This window comes from Impatiens glandulifera, chromosome 6 (assembly GCF_907164915.1).
Source record: "Impatiens glandulifera chromosome 6, dImpGla2.1, whole genome shotgun sequence".
Classification (NCBI taxonomy): domain Eukaryota; kingdom Viridiplantae; phylum Streptophyta; class Magnoliopsida; order Ericales; family Balsaminaceae; genus Impatiens; species Impatiens glandulifera.
The window spans coordinates 2852266-2869462 of record NC_061867.1 but is presented as its reverse complement, the minus strand read 5'-3'; the positions used below and the strand labels follow the sequence as shown (position 1 = coordinate 2869462).

General features: G+C 27.8%; 4 protein-coding genes across 4 annotated transcripts; 3 read left to right on the top strand and 1 right to left on the bottom strand.

Moving 5' to 3' along the window:
- The first annotated feature begins 2399 nt into the window (after positions 1-2399).
- On the top strand, positions 2400-3001 carry LOC124941663 (blue copper protein 1b-like). Its single transcript, XM_047482007.1, has 2 exons — positions 2400-2541; positions 2628-3001. Exons 1-2 carry the CDS (start codon positions 2400-2402, stop codon positions 2999-3001), a joined length of 516 nt encoding a protein of 171 aa, XP_047337963.1.
- Positions 3002-5963: 2962 nt separating this feature from the next.
- On the top strand, positions 5964-6603 carry LOC124941661 (blue copper protein 1a-like). Its single transcript, XM_047482005.1, has 2 exons — positions 5964-6141; positions 6266-6603. Exons 1-2 carry the CDS (start codon positions 5964-5966, stop codon positions 6601-6603), a joined length of 516 nt encoding a protein of 171 aa, XP_047337961.1.
- Positions 6604-9201: 2598 nt separating this feature from the next.
- LOC124941659 (blue copper protein 1a-like) lies at positions 9202-9830 on the top strand. Its single transcript, XM_047482000.1, has 2 exons — positions 9202-9356; positions 9426-9830. Exons 1-2 carry the CDS (start codon positions 9202-9204, stop codon positions 9811-9813), a joined length of 543 nt encoding a protein of 180 aa, XP_047337956.1. The 3' UTR covers positions 9814-9830.
- A 2936-nt stretch (positions 9831-12766) lies between these two features.
- Positions 12767-15201, bottom strand: LOC124941352 (copper chaperone for superoxide dismutase, chloroplastic/cytosolic). The gene is made up of 6 exons (XM_047481660.1): positions 14879-15201; positions 14767-14793; positions 14546-14618; positions 14339-14473; positions 13271-13488; positions 12767-13172 (listed from the first exon to the last, which is right to left on the bottom strand). Exons 1-6 carry the CDS (start codon positions 15101-15103, stop codon positions 12909-12911), a joined length of 942 nt encoding a protein of 313 aa, XP_047337616.1. The 5' UTR covers positions 15104-15201; the 3' UTR covers positions 12767-12908.
- Between the last annotated feature and the right edge of the window lie 1996 nt (positions 15202-17197).

Below are 17197 nucleotides of genomic sequence, written 5' to 3'. Positions count from 1 at the left end.
TTTAAAATTAAATCTATCATTGTTTGGTTGTGGTTGTTTTTCTTTCTTGTTTTCATTTAGATCTTGACATTTATTGGTCATAAAAAAAATAGGAAAATTAAATCTATCATTGTTTGGAAATTGTAATAGCTTAAATGTGAAATGATCTTTATCCAAAAACAAGATTTACATATGGGTTGCTTGTTTTTGTTTGTGTTTTATCCAAAAATTCAAACATCATATCAACGATCTAATTAATAAATTAGTGTTCAAATTTTAAAAATCAAATTTTTTCTAATTTTCAAATAAAATTTTTTAAAAAAAGATTCAAATAAAATTAAAAAAACTCTTTCTTTAAATAAGCCCTTAGTTGAAGCTCAACCAAAAAAATAAATTAAATACATACTAAGTTTGTACATAATTCAACATTTAAAAATATTAATAGTTATATTAGTTTCTCAGTTAATGGTTAGTGTGACTAATTTTTTAAATCACATTTTAAGTTCCATTATTTTCAACTAGCTTTATTTGAAAACCCCGAGTCTGGGTTTGGACCATTTTATTTTTTTAAATTATTTTTAAAAAATATTTTATTGGAATATTAATTTAATAAAATAATATTTTAAAATATATTTTAATTATATTGATTCGTTCAAACTCAATTTCACTCTAACTTTTAATGTGTTTTCAAAAAAATTATATGAAATTAAACAGGATTGATATCTCGAACTTCCCTAAGGTCTTGAGTTTGAGCCTGTCACATTTAGATAAATTGATTGAGTATATTTATAGACTATGTAATTAACTCGTCGATGTTAGTATCGGAACTAGTCAAGAACTGTGGAAGCCAATATTCTAAATAAAATAATAATAGTAATGATAAGGGTTACCACTAAGATAATCCGGTAAAAATTGACTAAATTGTCACGGTTCAATTTTAACCGAAAACGTTTTAAATGGAAGCAGAGACATAACTTTGGAGTGTTTCACTATATTGTCATGTTAGTTCTTCTTAATTGTAAAACAAAATAAATAAATATAATGAAAACTAGAGATTTTTAATGGACATAAATAGAGATACTAGAGATTTTTAATGGACATAAATAGAGATTAGCTTATTTTTTAAGGTATGTTTGTTTAAAACATAATTGTGTAAAAAAATCTTATAAATAGAGAATTTTATTGGGTTTAAAAAAATCATATAAAAATTTTCTTAAAACAAGTTTTTAGCCGGATAGGTACTACCAATTATTGTAAAAAAAAAAAAAAACACAAATGTGATTTAAAATGAAATCAGAATCATTGTTTGGTTGTAGTTGTTTTTGTTGTTTTCATTTAGCTCTTGACAGTTATTGGTCATAAAAAATATGAAAACTAAATCTATCATGATTTGGAAATTGCAATAGCTTAAATGTGAAATGATCTTTATCCAAAAAAAGGATTTACAAAGCTCAACAAAAAAAACAAATAAATACATACTAAGTTTGTATAATATTAATAGTTATATTAGTTTCTTATTTAGTCAATGATTTGTGTGACTATTTTTTTAAATCACATTTTAGGTTAGATTATTTTCAATATTTTTTTTTATTTAAACTCGATTCCACTACATTTTAAGGTGTTTTCAAACGGACTCTCTATGAAATTAAATAAGGGTCAATATCTAAAACTTTGCTAAGGATGTGAGTTTGAAGCGTCACGTTTAGATCAATTAGTTGAGTGTATTTGCGAGCTATATATTTAACCCGTCGAGAATATTACCGGAACTAGTCGCACTATTTAAGAACTGCGGAAGCCAGTATTCTAAATAAATAATAATAGTAATGATAAGTAGGGGTATTTAATATTTAGTTTGAACCGAATTCAAATTTACCGAATTTTAATAAACCGAATTCAAATTTTATTTTTTATTTACGAATTGAATTTTAAACAATTCGAATTCAAATACGGTTTTCAGTTTGATTTTCGAGTTGGGATTTCATCTCAAAAATTAAACTGAAAACCAAATTCATTTTTTATTATAATTATATATTTTATTATGTAAGTAACTAGCCTTCCAAATCTATAAGACATTCTTAAAGTTTGTTAACAATGAATATAAAAATGTGCAAACGCAATTATTTTAATAAAGATTACAATTGTACATGTGTGTTCAATATTTGATCTGAATTGAAATCCGATCGAATTCGTTTAATATTTGGTTCGATTTTTCGAATTTGTTTAGAAAAATAAAAATTTGAAGAACCCGAATTAGGAAACTTGAATAACTCAAAATCGAACTAACAAACACACCTAAAACCTAAATGAATAAAATATAATAATATAAATAGAGAATTAGCTTCATTTTTAAAGGCATGTTTGTTTAAAACATTGGTTAGATGGGCAGAACAATAACTCTGTTCATAACTCTGTTCATAATAATGATCTTAATCCTCTCTATAAACCCATCATTACCCGCATCAGCAATTGATTACATCGTCGGAGATGAAAATGGATGGACGACTAATCTTGATTATCAAACTTGGGCCGTCGGAAAACATTTTCAAATCGGAGATAATATCAGTAATCTCTCCATCCTCCTTCCCTTTTTTTCAAATTTTCAAATAATTTTTTTCAATTGAAAAATTCCGTTCGTTCTTCTTCTCTAGTTTTCAGATACCCATATGGAATCCACAACGTATATAGGGTTACGGCGCCGGGATATCATTCGTGTGAAATTCCGGCGAATACTTCTGAATCTATGAGCAGTGGAAATGACGTTATTGCCCTTAACACAGAAGGAAGAAGATGGTATATTTGTGGAATTGGGGATTATTGTAAGATGGGAAATATGAAACTTGCTATTACGGTTTTTGAACCGGTGGTGCCTCCGATGGCTTTGATAGTTCCTAATTTTAGTAACGGCGGCGGCGATCAAGTTCCGGGCAGTAAGACATCATCTGTTTGGTATGTTTCGCCGGCGCCGGCGGGGTTTTATGTTTTCTTGATTACGGCGATGGTGGGTATCATGATTGTGGTTTAGTGGATGTAAGAAGATGCTGTAATTTTATTATGTTATTAATCATCGCTTGTATTTTTTTTCACTTATATATATATATATATATATTTATTTATAGATGTGGAATTATTATTAAAATAAATCGTAATAAGATTCAAAATTAATGAAAAACAAGTTTTTATTATTATTTTTTTATTTTATTAAAACTAATCTGACATCCACCACCGTCGATACCCTCAACTTAAAGTCTTTTATATATAGACACCCCAGCCCTTCAGTTTCGAGTCATATCATTTTTTAAAACAACTTTTCCCTGTGTGCCACCATTTGAACACGTTAAAATGAGAATAAATTATAATTGTATTTTTGAATTTCACTAATATAAAAATTACAATTAAATTATAAATTTGTCCAATAACAATTATTTGACAAAAAAACAAAAAAACAAAAAATAATTATAATTTTGTAATTCAACACTTTGGGATAGTCCACTAAGAGCTCAAATGAAGTATGTTTTTTTTGTTGAGCTCGAACAAATTATTGAGATTTGAGTTTCATCTTGTGATGAAATTTTTTTTAGTGAGCTTGCATGATACATTCAAATTTGAGTTCATATTATGTTTTGTTTAGGCATATTAAAATTTTGGAAAAAAGCTCACTTAGACGTATATACTTATACAACTAGCTTATTTAGACGTATGTACTAATAAAAGGTCATTTCAACATATCAACCTATGTACTATCAAAAATTAGCTCATTTAGCCTCTTTTAATAACTATGGTTAACTTTTATTTTTAAATTTATATATTTATTAATTAAATATTAATATATTTTTTCTCTTTTTCATTAATTAAACTAGGTAATTTATTTTATTCTTAATTTTTTTATTATTTTAATATTAATTTTTATTTTATATTTTATCTTTTTTTATTAGTTTTTATTTCTTATATTTCTTAAATTCACATTTTTTAAAAAAAAATTTAATAACTTATTTATGAATTTTATGTTTTACAATAATATTTTTTTTGAAGGGTTTTTTCTTATTTAATTTAATATAATAAAAATGAAAAAAGGTTTTTTTATTTAGTTTAATATAAATAAAAATAAAATTAATAATTTTTATTTAATTTTTATTCACGACTTATATTAGTAGTAAATGAATTGTTTTGTCTAATATTTGATTATTACTCTTTTGGTGTTTGATGAATGCGTTTTTATTATTATCCAATTCTTAGTTATTAATTAATTTATTGCTGAAAGAATTTTCATTATTATATTCAATTATTTGGGATAAATAAATTTAAAATAATTAATAATTAATGTAAATATAAAAAATATATATATAAAAAAAGAAGAAATATAGAGTTAAAATAATTAACGATGAATGCTCGTGTATATATATATAAAATAAAATTAAAATAATCAATCATAAATACTAATATAGAAATAATAAAAAATTATAAAAAAGAAAAAAATAGAGGGTCATTTATTAGTAATAAATGAAAAGAGAAGAGAGAGAAAATATATTAATATTAAATTAATAAATATATAAATTTAAAAATAAAAGTTAACCATGGTTACTAAAAGAGGCTAAATGAGTCAATTTTTGATAGTACATATGTTTAAATGACCTTTTATTAGTACATACGTTTAAGTGAGCTTTTTTCCTAAAATTTTCATCTAAAATATTTGTGATCTGAATAATACTTTCAATTTTCGGTGGATCGTTTTTTACCCACACCCTTCGAATGTATTGATGATCTTTTTTTAGTCTGTGTATGTCACATCTTAACAAAGGTAGATTATTCGTTTCATTCTTAACCACAAATGAAACGAAATTAACAGAGTTGTTTTTCATATTTTCAATTATTAGTTATTTAATTTGACATTTCATATGAAAACTCTTTTATAAATATTCTCTAATGAGTTACACGAGTTTCTCACTATTTCGGAAACATAGGTAGATTATCAAGTCTCTTTTAGAAGAAAAATTTTCGGTATTGCTTTACCAACTTTCGACTATAAATAATTTCAACGGTCGTTATTCTATTATTGTATTAGTTTATTCGTCTCGTTTTACTTCAACCCTAATTATTTAGAAACTCGAGTTCAACATTAGAGTGACTTAATTATTAGATTTTTGTATTTAGAATTTTATTTTTGTAGATTATTCCTATAATTTGATAAATCTCAATTATTTTATTGATTCGGTAGGATTTATATTGTATTATTTACTAATTAATTTATTACACATTTCTTTAATTATTGGTTATAAAAAAATTATTTTAATTATCATATTAATCCTTTAAATATTTAGTATATAATTTTACTTTTTGTACTAATAAAAACTAAAAAGAAGTCAGAAATACATCAAAAGGTTATTGTCATTCTTGAGTCTATTAATCTTCTTTCTTGGCTATATTCCTCATTTATTTGATTTTCAAGTATTAATATTAAAACACTTCTTAGAAAAAATAAAAAATAAGTGTGACAATTTTAGGGGAAACTATAAACATAATTGAAAACTGATAGATTTGTTAATTTTAATTAGATAATGATACAGATTTAAATTACAATGTAATTTTAGGTTTTATTTGATATACTTATTCATATTTATATTCAATTATAGAGATTATTTATTGATTATGATTCACACTGTTTTCTATAAATAAAAAAAGCTTAGAATTTTCAGGTCACTATCATCAGAATGATCATCATATTAGATTAAAAATCATTCCAAAACAGTAGAATTAAGAATGGACCCATTCTTAATTATCAAATATTAAATTAAAAATAAAGGAAAACATGGCAATTGAATGCCATTTGTAAACATATTTTTGCAAATTAAGAAATAGCCGGCTATAGCCAATTAAAATTTAGAATTTAGAACCCTATAAATTTAACACATGATCACATGTATATTCAATTCACTCCATACTTGAGTTCAAACAAAGCAAATTAAGTTCTTACATTCACCAACAATATAATGGCTGCCTTGATCAAAATGATGTTTCCAATTATGTTCTTTCTAGTTCTTGCCGGTGTAGTTTCCGCCGATTTACCTAGTACCTATCACGTGGTTGGAGACGATAAAGGATGGACCTTGAACTTCGATTATCAAGCTTGGGCACAAGGAAAAGAGTTTCGAGTCGGTGACAAACTTGGTTCGTCGCCCTTACTTTTCTTTGTTATATTTTATATTCTTAATAAAGACTTTTCTTTGTTATATTTTATATTCTTAATTATTTTTAAAGTTGTTGACAAGATTAAAAAGTTGTAATAATGCAGTATTCAATTACAATAAAGACAGCCATAACGTGTTGAAAGTAAATGGAACCGGATTCCAACAATGCAATGCGACTTCTGCCATCGGGGAAGCTCTGATTAGTGGCAATGACATCGTCACATTGGCCACACCAGGAAGAAAGTGGTATATTTGCGGGATAGGAAAGCATTGTGAAGTCGGAAATATGAAATTGGTCATAACCGTAATATTGCCTCAAGATGGACCCGGATCTCCGGCACCTTCACCCACCGGAACTTCTATTGCCGGAGCCGGGAAGATGTCAATGAAGTATGTTGCAATTGTTGCACCATTAGCCATCATGCTTATGCTTATTTTTTAGACACTTCTTTTAATTCTTTTTCTCTAATTTGTTGTCATTCTTTGTAATGTTGTGTTGAGTATTTATTATATTGAATTTGTATTTGTAATGGGAAAAAGGTTATTTTATAATTGAATGTTACAATTAGGTGTCAAGTCCACACATTCTAACAAATAGAAACAAAAATAGGGCATTTTGTGAATTCACTGGAAAACTTTGATTCCTATCTTTTGGTGGGTAATTTCAAATTACTATAATCGTAGAATTTTTAATATCAAAGCCACACATAGAGAGACTAAGTGTATCCTCACAAAACTTGCTAGCTTATATAATTTTCTATAATTATATTGGTTAAAATCAATTATTTCGGTTAGCCAAATCACGTTTATTAAAGGGTGTTAAATCTTTGATGCGGTATTATTGACAACAGTGCATTGATTCAACTAACTCTAATGTTGTTCAATGTGTATTCGTCAAACTTGATATTGAAAAAACTTATGACTGACACTTTCTCTTCGATATAATGGTTAGGATGGGAATGGATAAAAAATAATTACGGTGGGTAAATTTTGTATTTCCACGGCTAAATTTTTGTTATCGTGAATGACAGTTTTCAAGGCTTTTTCGAGAGTTTGAGAGAGATTAGGTACAGAGACTTATGACCCCCTTTTTTTTTGTTTGTCAATGTCATTGAAACTCTTTCTGTGATGATGATCTTTGCTGAATAATTGACTTATCCATGGAATTGATTGCGAATCGAGGAGGACTCCGTTTTCCATTTTTTACTTTCTTTTTCTGATGATACGTTATGTATGATTCAAGCTTTTTGTAGAAATTTCAAGCATCTTCGTGATATTTTGTGGTTATTTGGCGTTGTTTGGGATTTCGTGTTAATCTTGTCAAGTCTGAAAATTCTTCTCTAATTTTGTGTTGGCTAAGAGAAAGTCTCGTTTGGCCAGTATTTTGGGATTTGGCATTGGATGTTTTCCGTCCATGTATCTTGGTCTTCCACTAGGAGCAATGACTCACTCTAAAATCTCTTGGGATCCGATTATCTCTAACATATAAAAAAAACTTCTTATCTGAAAAAGCAATTGATCTCTAAGAGAGGTTGTATGGTTTTCATCAAGAGCGCGTTATAATCCATGTATACTTACATTATATCATTATTTGATAATCCTAAAAGCGTGCTAGTAAAAATGGAGAGGTTGATGTGTAAATTTTTATGGGAGTCGTCTAAGTCTTCATTTACACATATTGTTAGTTGAGACAATGTAAAAATGTTCAAAGATGAAGGAGGTTTGGGTTTTTGTGACCTATGTGTTTTTAATAAGGTCTTATTGTCAAAGTTGTGTGCTCGTTTTGGTTTGAAATAGAGAAATCTCTGGGCTGATATGATTAAAAACAAATATGGGTTGAATTGGTATTGGTTCACACAAATATCCAATATCCCCGTGGGATGTTGAATATGAAGTGACAAATCAATAATGTAGAAAAAGTTATTGTGATCAATATTTGTTTACTGTGGGTGACAGTGTTGAAATTTTAAACTAATTTCATTAATTAAATGAAAATGAGAATTTGAATGAATAAATAAAATATAATTTAATCCAAATAAATATAATTTTATACCAAATTTCAATGTGAATTTTTAGTGAAACTTAATGCCAATGGATAAGATCGAAAGCCAAAAGTCTAGAAATGTCAAGAGTATAGGAATGACAGTTGTTGGATAAATTATCAACCGTTGAATTGATAAATGAATTTATTTTGATGGTTTAATTTTCCGCTAGAACTCATCTCATTATCTCTTTTTCACTTATTCTATAATCTCTTTAGAATTTGAAAGATTTTTTCTTGGTTTTTTTAGAGTGCTTTCGAGTTTTTGAGTTTTTCACTCATCTGAGTGTTCTTCGAGTTTTTCACTCAATTGAGTATTTTTTGAAGAATTGACTCGTCGTATTTTCGTTGAAACACGGTGATTGATTCAGGTACTTCATCAAGTTTGCTGCGTAGTGATTTCGGTGTTAATTCACTACTAGATTCGTTGTACCTTAAGAGATAGTCATCTGTTATAAGCTTTAGCACAAGAGAAGACGGTGTAACTGTTTTAAGGGAAATGTGTTAAACATATGTTCTCGAATTACATGCCTTAAATCGACATTTTATTATGGTGATATTATTATTTATATATTCTATTTAATTTAATTTTTTTATATCATCATTTTATTATATATTTATGTTATTTCCAGACAAGATAAAGATTATTCATTAGTTATGATTTAAAATTGTTTTTATAAATAATTAAAAATTAGAATTTTAAGGTCACTATCATTAGAATGATCATCATATTAGATGAAAAATCATACCAAAACAGTATAATTGTGAATGGACCCATTCTTAATTATCAAATATTAAATCTAGAAACAAAGAAAGGCATGGTAATTGAATGCCATTTGTAAACATATTTTTGCAAATTAAGAAATAGCCGGCTAGAACCAATTAAAATTTAGAATTAAGAACTCTATAAATTTAACACATGATCATCATGCATCTTCAATTCACTCCATACTTGAGTTCAAACAGCAAATTAAGTTACTTACATTCACCAACAATATAATGGCTGCCTTGATCAAAATGATGTTTCCAATTATGTTCATTGTAGTTCTAGCCGGTGTAGTTTCCGCCGATTTACCTAGTACCTATCACGTGGTTGGAGACGATAAAGGATGGACCTTGAACTTCGATTATCAAGCTTGGGCACAAGGAAAAGAGTTTCGAGTCGGTGACAAACTTGGTTCGTCGCCTTACTTTATTTTTCATTTACTTAATTTATTTTGAAGGTTGTTGACGCGATTAAAAATTTGTAATCATGCAGTATTCAATTACAATAAAGGTAATCATAACGTATTGAAAGTAAATGGGACCGGATTCCAACAATGCAATGCGACTTCTGCTGTCGGGGAAGCTCTGATTAGTGGCAATGACATCGTCACATTGGCCACACCAGGAAGAAAGTGGTATATTTGCGGGATAGGAAAGCATTGTGAAGTCGGAAACATGAAATTGGTTATAACCGTAATATTGCCTCAAGATGGACCCGGATCTCCGGCACCTTCACCCACCGGAACTTCTACTGCCGTACCAAATTCTGCCGGAGCCGGGAAGATGTCAATGAAGTATGTTGCAATTGTTGCAACATTAGCCATCATGCTTATGCTTATTGTTTAAACACTTCTTTTCAATTCCTTTTCTCTAATTTGTTGTCATTCTTTGTAATGTTGTGTTGAGTATTTATTATATTGAATTTGTATTTGTAATGGGTAAAAAGTTTGTTTTATAATTGAATGTTACAATTCGGTAGCACAATAATGGTGGGTCATTTGAAATTAATAGAATCATGTAGAATCTTTAATATCAAAGCACACATCAAGTGTATCCTCACACTCTAGCATTATATTTTCGTATATAAAATTTTATTATAGGATGTATTACAGGGTATTGTTTTCTTCCGAATATAATTATTTATCTAACATAATATCCTGGAACATTTAATTAAGGACCATTATAATTTTGTCTTAACTATGGCTATTTAAGTCTTATTTCTGGTGTATAATAAAATGAGAAATGATTAGCTGAGTGAATTTGGTGAGGGAATGACTTGGCATAATCTTATTCGCTGAAAAAATCAAATAATTTCTCTCTTTTCTCTCTTTCCTTCCACTTTTATATTTTTCAACCAATGAAAGTGATGCCATGTCATTCTCTCACCAAATTCCTTCTCTCTATCACTCCTCTAATAAAATATCAAATAAGTTATTCTAAATATCATAGTTCCTCGCGTTAAAAGTAAAATTATATGTATGTTTATTGATGAAAAATTGAGAAATTTTGATATTTAAAATAAGCTTACTTAGGTTTTATTATTCCTTCAATCAGATCTATAGTCACACTTTTTCGTTGCTCAAGCCTCAAATTGGTGCAAAGCTATATTAAATATCAATAAGGTTAGATTAAATATTTATAAATTAATAATCTAAAAAAATAAAAATAAAAGTAAACATAAAATTTAGGTTCAATATATGCTTGAGTTGAGGGTGGAATGTGGATATATGGGATGGGCTTTAATTTATTTTGGGCCTGAGATGGTCTACCTGCCCTAGATTAGGGTAAGAATAAAATAATATAACCTTTGGGTCTATTTGAAAACCCCAATTTATTTATGCTTCATTTTCTCAATTTGTTTCTAACTTATAATAAACTTTAAAGAAACATTCAAATATATTTAAAACAATTCAATCTAAGAACAGATCAAACAATTCAAATTACCAATTCCTTCTGTCTCCAACATTGTTTGACCGATTCTTAATTGTCAATTATTATATAACATAGATTTTTCACACAATCCAAAAACAAAGAACAATATGTCAATTGAATGCCATTTGTAGAAAAATATTTTTGAAATCTTATGACATAAATAAAAAGAAACTTATAAATCAAACATCTTTATTCTTCAATTTATCACTCCATACTGACTATGTCTATTCCAGTCTTCTAAATGGTGGCATTCACTTAATTATTTATTATTTTTAATTAATTAATTTTTAGCATTAATATATTTATATAAATTTAATAAAAAAACTTAATTACTTACTATTTATTTAAAATGACTTTTACTTTTTATTTTATTTCTCTTTTTATTTTTAATTTATCTTCTCTTCTCTATTAGAGAACTTGACGACGAGAATTTAAATATATTAGACGAAGAACATGGAGAAAATGTTGATTTTGAGTCCAATGATAACTGATGGTGCATATATAGATTATGAATATTAATTTGAACGATAATTATACTTATATTATGCAAATATTTTAACCGACCACCTAGTCACTGCAATTTAAAACATTGGTCTATTCTAATTCTAGCCATTTTTGTTTCCACCACTCTATAATTGGTTGACCACCAAAAAGGTTGGACCTTGAACTTCAATTATCAAGCTTTGGCACAAAGACATTGAGTCAGAAGAAAAACTAGGATCATCTATTTTTTTTCCTAGCTTAAAACTAATTTAATTGTGCATTATTATTCCAACAATGCAATTGATACAATTGAGGAAGCTCTAATCACATTATTATTCCAAATTTGCAATTGCTACAATTGGAGAAGCTCTAATCACGAGAAAATTGACAAAATGACCAAAATAATAATGCACTCTTTTTGAAAAATAACCAACGCCTCATAAACATTGCAAAAATGATCATTTCAGCATATGTAATAACGAAAATACCCGTCGCGTCACGAAGGGATGACCTGATAATGTTTGCAAAAATGACTTCGCGCGACGCGAAGAGGTGCGTCACGTCACACGAGGTCATTTTTGCAAACATTATCAGTCATCCCCTCCGCGATACAGCGTCGCGTGAAGCGAATGAGTATTTTCGTCTGAAAGGATCATTTTTTCAAACTTTATCAAGTCATGTTTATTTCCCAAAATGATGTCATTATTATGGTCATTTCGTTAAATTTCTCCTAATCACAGACAATGATATCGTCACATTGGCCTCACCCAGTCAAAAGTAGTACATTTGCGAGATAGGAAAGCATTGTGAAGTCTGAAAGATGAAATTGGTAAAACCGTTTTGGCCCAAGATGAGCAAAAAGGATATCCGACACCTTCAACTATTTCAACTATCTCTCTACTTATCTTGTAATCTCGTAATCGGAAGATTCAATTATTGTTATGCAGACACTGTTGGACCATTAGCCACCCACCAGGGCCTGCCCTAGGAAGAAGCCAACCCCTCAGAGGCCGGCCACGAAAAACAAAAAGTAAACAAGTTTTTTTCCAAAATTTAAAACCTTCATCTATAGTCATTAAATTTATTATTAAGGTAGGTCATTTATTTGTTTCAATACATATGTAGAGACTCATATATATGTGGCACAGAGCGAGAACTCATAAGTAAATGGGTTCGAGTCTTCAAATCCGGACGAACCATAACAATTATATGTGACCATGACTGGCCAGATGAACAAAAATCTTAATAGGACTTCCAGATTTTTTTTTTTATCAGAAACTATATGAGATTGTGAGAATAACTTGATTCCAAACAAGACTTAAAGGGCGACAAACCATCTCCCAAAGTCATCAAAATTTCAAAGAAGGTCTTCCAACCAATTTTGCTGAACAAACAAGCATTGAATTATCTAATTTATGATTTTATTTTCATCTCTTAACACTTCCTCACCTTAGTTATAATGATACAACATCATACCTTCATACAACATACATACCTAGACAATCAGCATTATTCAAGAATCGAGATCATACCTTGCTAGTGGCGAAATCATTATTGGTTGCTTCCCAGATCGTGGTGCCGTCACAAGTACACAGCTTTTTGTAATTCTCGCCCACACCCGCACTTCTAGCTACAACTGCTGCCGAAAGGCCTGTATCTGACTTGTCTTCTGTTGCATACACTACTATTGAACGGCCAATTAGGTCAGAAACTCTAAGATTTTCTTTCACACCGGAAAATAAGACTTCACCCTTCTCATCTACATCCAGTGTTCCCAGGTCACCCAATGGCTAAACCACAAAATTATATAAAAAATGTCAAGTCAAGTCAAATTGAAAAAGATTGTATTTGTTTCTGTATTGCAGCAAAGGAAATGACATGTAAAGACCTCTTTTGCATCAAGATTAGGATTGAACACTTTCCCAGTGCTTTTCGGGCCATTTGTCAAATCGCCATACTCGTTTATGGACCAAGCATGTTTACCAGGTGATAAGCCACTGAAGTTGGCCTCAACTCTTGCCAATTCCATGCTAACTTGAGCCAAACGAACTACACCAAAGATATTGGGACCTTTGAATTCCGATACAGCAGCAGAAACCAGGAACTCTGCAATGGATTTCAACACATTTGTAATTGTAGACATGTAAAAGATTAACATATGTACTCATGTCATGGCCGATTCTGAGAACTAAGGGCAAGAGCTTCTTTTCAAATCTATATAAGTGTACATTTGCAGCTTGCATTTATGAAATTTGGAAGTAAAGGAATACAAGAATGTTTGAGAACAAGAATAGAAGAAATATAGAGAGAGGAGGTATAAGAATGTGTTGTTGTTCAAAGTAAAACCTAGAGCAAAAACAAAGTCGTTAAAAGATGAGTTTTGGTGCAAGAAATGGGGTATTGATCCTTTTCAAAAACGATGATGAACTAGATTTACAGAATGAGAAATGAAGAAGTAGAGTGTTAGATACAAAGTTTCGTGCTCATGCATTTCAGAAACGTTTCCTATTGCTAATTTTAGTAGAAGGAATTTAAGATTTGAGCATGACATGAATTATCTATAAGTCTTCTTTAGTTAAGATCTTGAGTATTTAGATATAAATCTAGTATCAGCTATCATGGGAACCTCAAAATACTTTTCAATCAAAACAGCTGAAGAACGAAAAACAAGTTATTTTTGGTAATCCAGAAAATGAGAAACGTAAGTTAAAAATATCCATAACTTTGGTTGACATAAAGATATGAAGAATTAAAATTAAAATTGCATCTGCTTCAAAACAATGAGGCTACATGTTCTAGCCTCAACTCTTCAATGCTATTGGGTCTAATTCGTGTTCTCCATTCGTGTTTAAACAAAATTATGAGCAGAAAAATGAATCGATCCATAAACAGTAATTATATAAATTGATCCGGACATACTTCCAGCTGCATAATTATATACAAAACAGGAACATACCTTCAGGAATTCCTTGACCAATTAACCGAGCCTTGCGACCTGTCTGCTCTATAGCTTCTGTCATGATCTTCACAGGTGAAGATCCAAGAACCCTAACAACTTGATTACTTAAATCAACTTCAACATTCTTTACACCTACATTTTATAGACAATGAAACTAATTTAGGTATGACAACTTCCTTGCTTAAATCAATCGATTCATCCTACCTTCAATGAACTCTAATTTACTCTTGACTGCTTTTACACATCCTTCACATTTCATATCCACCATATATTCTGTCTGAATATAAACAGATCAGGAAATCAGATTTACTTAATCTATAATAAGTAATATATTTATATTTAGCAAACATGGAAAGGTTTTTAATCAGTAGATTGAATTCGACAAATTAGATACAAATTACAATTAGTCAAGTACAAAGACTTACAAATAACTCCGGCAAAGCGGCGTCAAACTGCGAATCGAAAAAGGAGGCATAGAAATTAACGAAATCAGTAAGTAATCAAATAAATATAAAGTGAGAGAGAAAGATCGGAAACCTGGTGGAAAGTTTTGATATCTGAAACCGGTGCTTGCGATTCCATGTGAACGGCGGTTGGTGAATGAGCAAAACTCTTGACTAGACTGAAGCGGTCGTGATGTAGAGTTGAATTTGACGATAGGATGAAGGTTTTCGATCGGAAAGATGGTAGAATGACGGAAGTAGCGACGGTGACGGCGGTTGCGGCTCCGGCGACGGTAGCAATTGACCTGAGAAGTGCCATTTTGCAACTACTATTGCATTTTCTATATCAACAGCAATTCTCTCTCTCCCTTCCTTTGCTTACTCATTATCTCTCTCCTCAAGATTTTTTTGCCTTACTTTTTTCATTTTTATTTTGTAAAAATATATAATTAACCGTTATATCTATAATACAATTTTATCTAAAAAAAAATAAAAATAAAAATAGTCTCATGTTAATAAATATAATTATTTTTTATTTTTTAATTTATATATTTATTAATTAAATATTAATATATTTTTTCTTTTCTTTTTTCATTAATTAATCCACTTATTATTTTTATCTTTTTTATATATTTTTTATTCTTTTTATAACTATTTATTATTAATTATTTTAATTTTATATTTTTTTTATTTTTTTTATATTAACGTTGATTATTAATTATTTTAAATTTGTTTGATCCAATGGTTGAATATAATACTGACTTATTCCTTTAATAAAAAAAATTTTTAACACAAAAATAAATTAATTAATAATTAAAAATTAAATAATAATAATTAATAACAATTAATTCATCAAATAATTAAATAATAATAATAATCAAATATTAAGACAAAACAATATATAATAGTATTACTAATAAGTAATGAATCAAAAATTAAATAAAAAATTATTAATTTTATTTTTATTTATATTAAATTAAATAATAAAAAATCATTAAAAAAACAAAATTCATAAATAAATGGTTAAAATCTCTTCAAAATGAAAATTTAAGAATTAAGAAAAATAAAAAGAATAATAAAAAAAATATGAAATAAAAGAAAGATAAATTAATATAAAAATAATAAAAAATTTAAGAATGAGATATATTTAAATGGTTTATATAATAAAAAAAAAAGAGAAAAAATATATTAATATTTTATTAATAAATATATAAATTAAAAAAATAAAAATAAACTTTATTTATTGAAAGATGTTGAATAAATTTATTTTTGATTATAGGTATCTTTAAAAAAAATATTAGTTTATATGTTTATGTGAGTTTTTTTTTTTAATTTTAAATTATTTAAATTTTACTATTTTATTCAATTTTATCTAAACAAAAAATAATTATATTTACAAATTCAAAATAAAATTATTATTTATTCTAATAAATGAATTTGTATAATTAATTTTGTAATTATGTTTTTTTTAATGTTATTTATTAATATATCTAGATTAATTTTATATTTTTATATATAAACTGTCTTCTTCTTAACAAGCTTATAACCAAATTGTCTAGCTAAATATCAAATGATACTATTTGAATCATTATATATATATATATATATTTCTCAAGAATATATTAATTTTGATTATATTTATGTTTAATTATTTTAAAAAAATATTTGTCTTGCAATTATCATATTATAACTAATTTAAAAAAAATATAGATTTGTTTTATATAGATGATTTATTTCTAAATAAAGATGAGTAGTTAAAAATAATAACAAAAACAATAATAGAACGGTTGGTATTTTTAAAATAGGTAAATAATCCAAAAGACGCAAAATTTAAGATTAAAAAAAATATATTATTAGAGATGAAGATAGCTTATTTATTAGGTCATTTTCAACCTTATATATGACATAAAGAAAAGACTTGAGTAACATATTATAAAAGGGATGAATACTATTTATATGTAATTTTTTTAATTTATCCCTTACCTAAAATTTGTTGTGTATCTATAATCTTATAAAATTGTGTATATATTTATTAAAACGAAAAAAATATAATTCGATGTATTGATAATATGAATACAAAATTGGTTTAAAGGGATTTAGGTTAATTCCAATTTTGGATTCAATCCTAAAAATTATAAAATTAAAATAATATAATACACATGTATTGATGACTAGATTAAAATGATAAACAAAATCTCACGTGTAATGATGATAGATTTTTAGGTAGGTGATGAATTTAAGAAATAAAATCAATCTTATGGATAAATATAATATTCTTCTCATCATATAATATATATATATAATTAAAATATTCTTATAAAAAAAACTAAGTAAATTATGATTCAAGACTCCCAGTTCTCTTGTACATACTGCCGGCATGGACGGTCGGACATGCCAATTAATTCATTACATA

What these genes read in the sequence shown, in the direction of transcription:
- LOC124941663 (XM_047482007.1), top strand. Translation starts at nt 2,400, where the DNA reads ATGATCTTAATCCTCTCTATAAACCCATCATTACCCGCATCAGCAATT. An exon ending in TCAAATCGGAGATAATATCA is followed by an intron (nt 2,542 to 2,627) that starts GTAATCTCTCCA and finishes CTTCTTCTCTAG; the next exon opens with TTTTCAGATACCCATATGGA.
- LOC124941661 (XM_047482005.1), top strand. Translation starts at nt 5,964, where the DNA reads ATGGCTGCCTTGATCAAAATGATGTTTCCAATTATGTTCTTTCTAGTT. An exon ending in TCGAGTCGGTGACAAACTTG is followed by an intron (nt 6,142 to 6,265) that starts GTTCGTCGCCCT and finishes GTAATAATGCAG; the next exon opens with TATTCAATTACAATAAAGAC.
- LOC124941659 (XM_047482000.1), top strand. Translation starts at nt 9,202, where the DNA reads ATGGCTGCCTTGATCAAAATGATGTTTCCAATTATGTTCATTGTAGTT. An exon ending in GCTTGGGCACAAGGAAAAGA is followed by an intron (nt 9,357 to 9,425) that starts GTTTCGAGTCGG and finishes TTTATTTTGAAG; the next exon opens with GTTGTTGACGCGATTAAAAA.
- LOC124941352 (XM_047481660.1), bottom strand. Translation starts at nt 15,103, where the DNA reads ATGGCACTTCTCAGGTCAATTGCTACCGTCGCCGGAGCCGCAACCGCC. An exon ending in ATATCAAAACTTTCCACCAG is followed by an intron (nt 14,794 to 14,878) that starts GTTTCCGATCTT and finishes TTCGATTCGCAG; the next exon opens with TTTGACGCCGCTTTGCCGGA. An exon ending in TAAATTAGAGTTCATTGAAG is followed by an intron (nt 14,474 to 14,545) that starts GTAGGATGAATC and finishes TATAAAATGTAG; the next exon opens with GTGTAAAGAATGTTGAAGTT.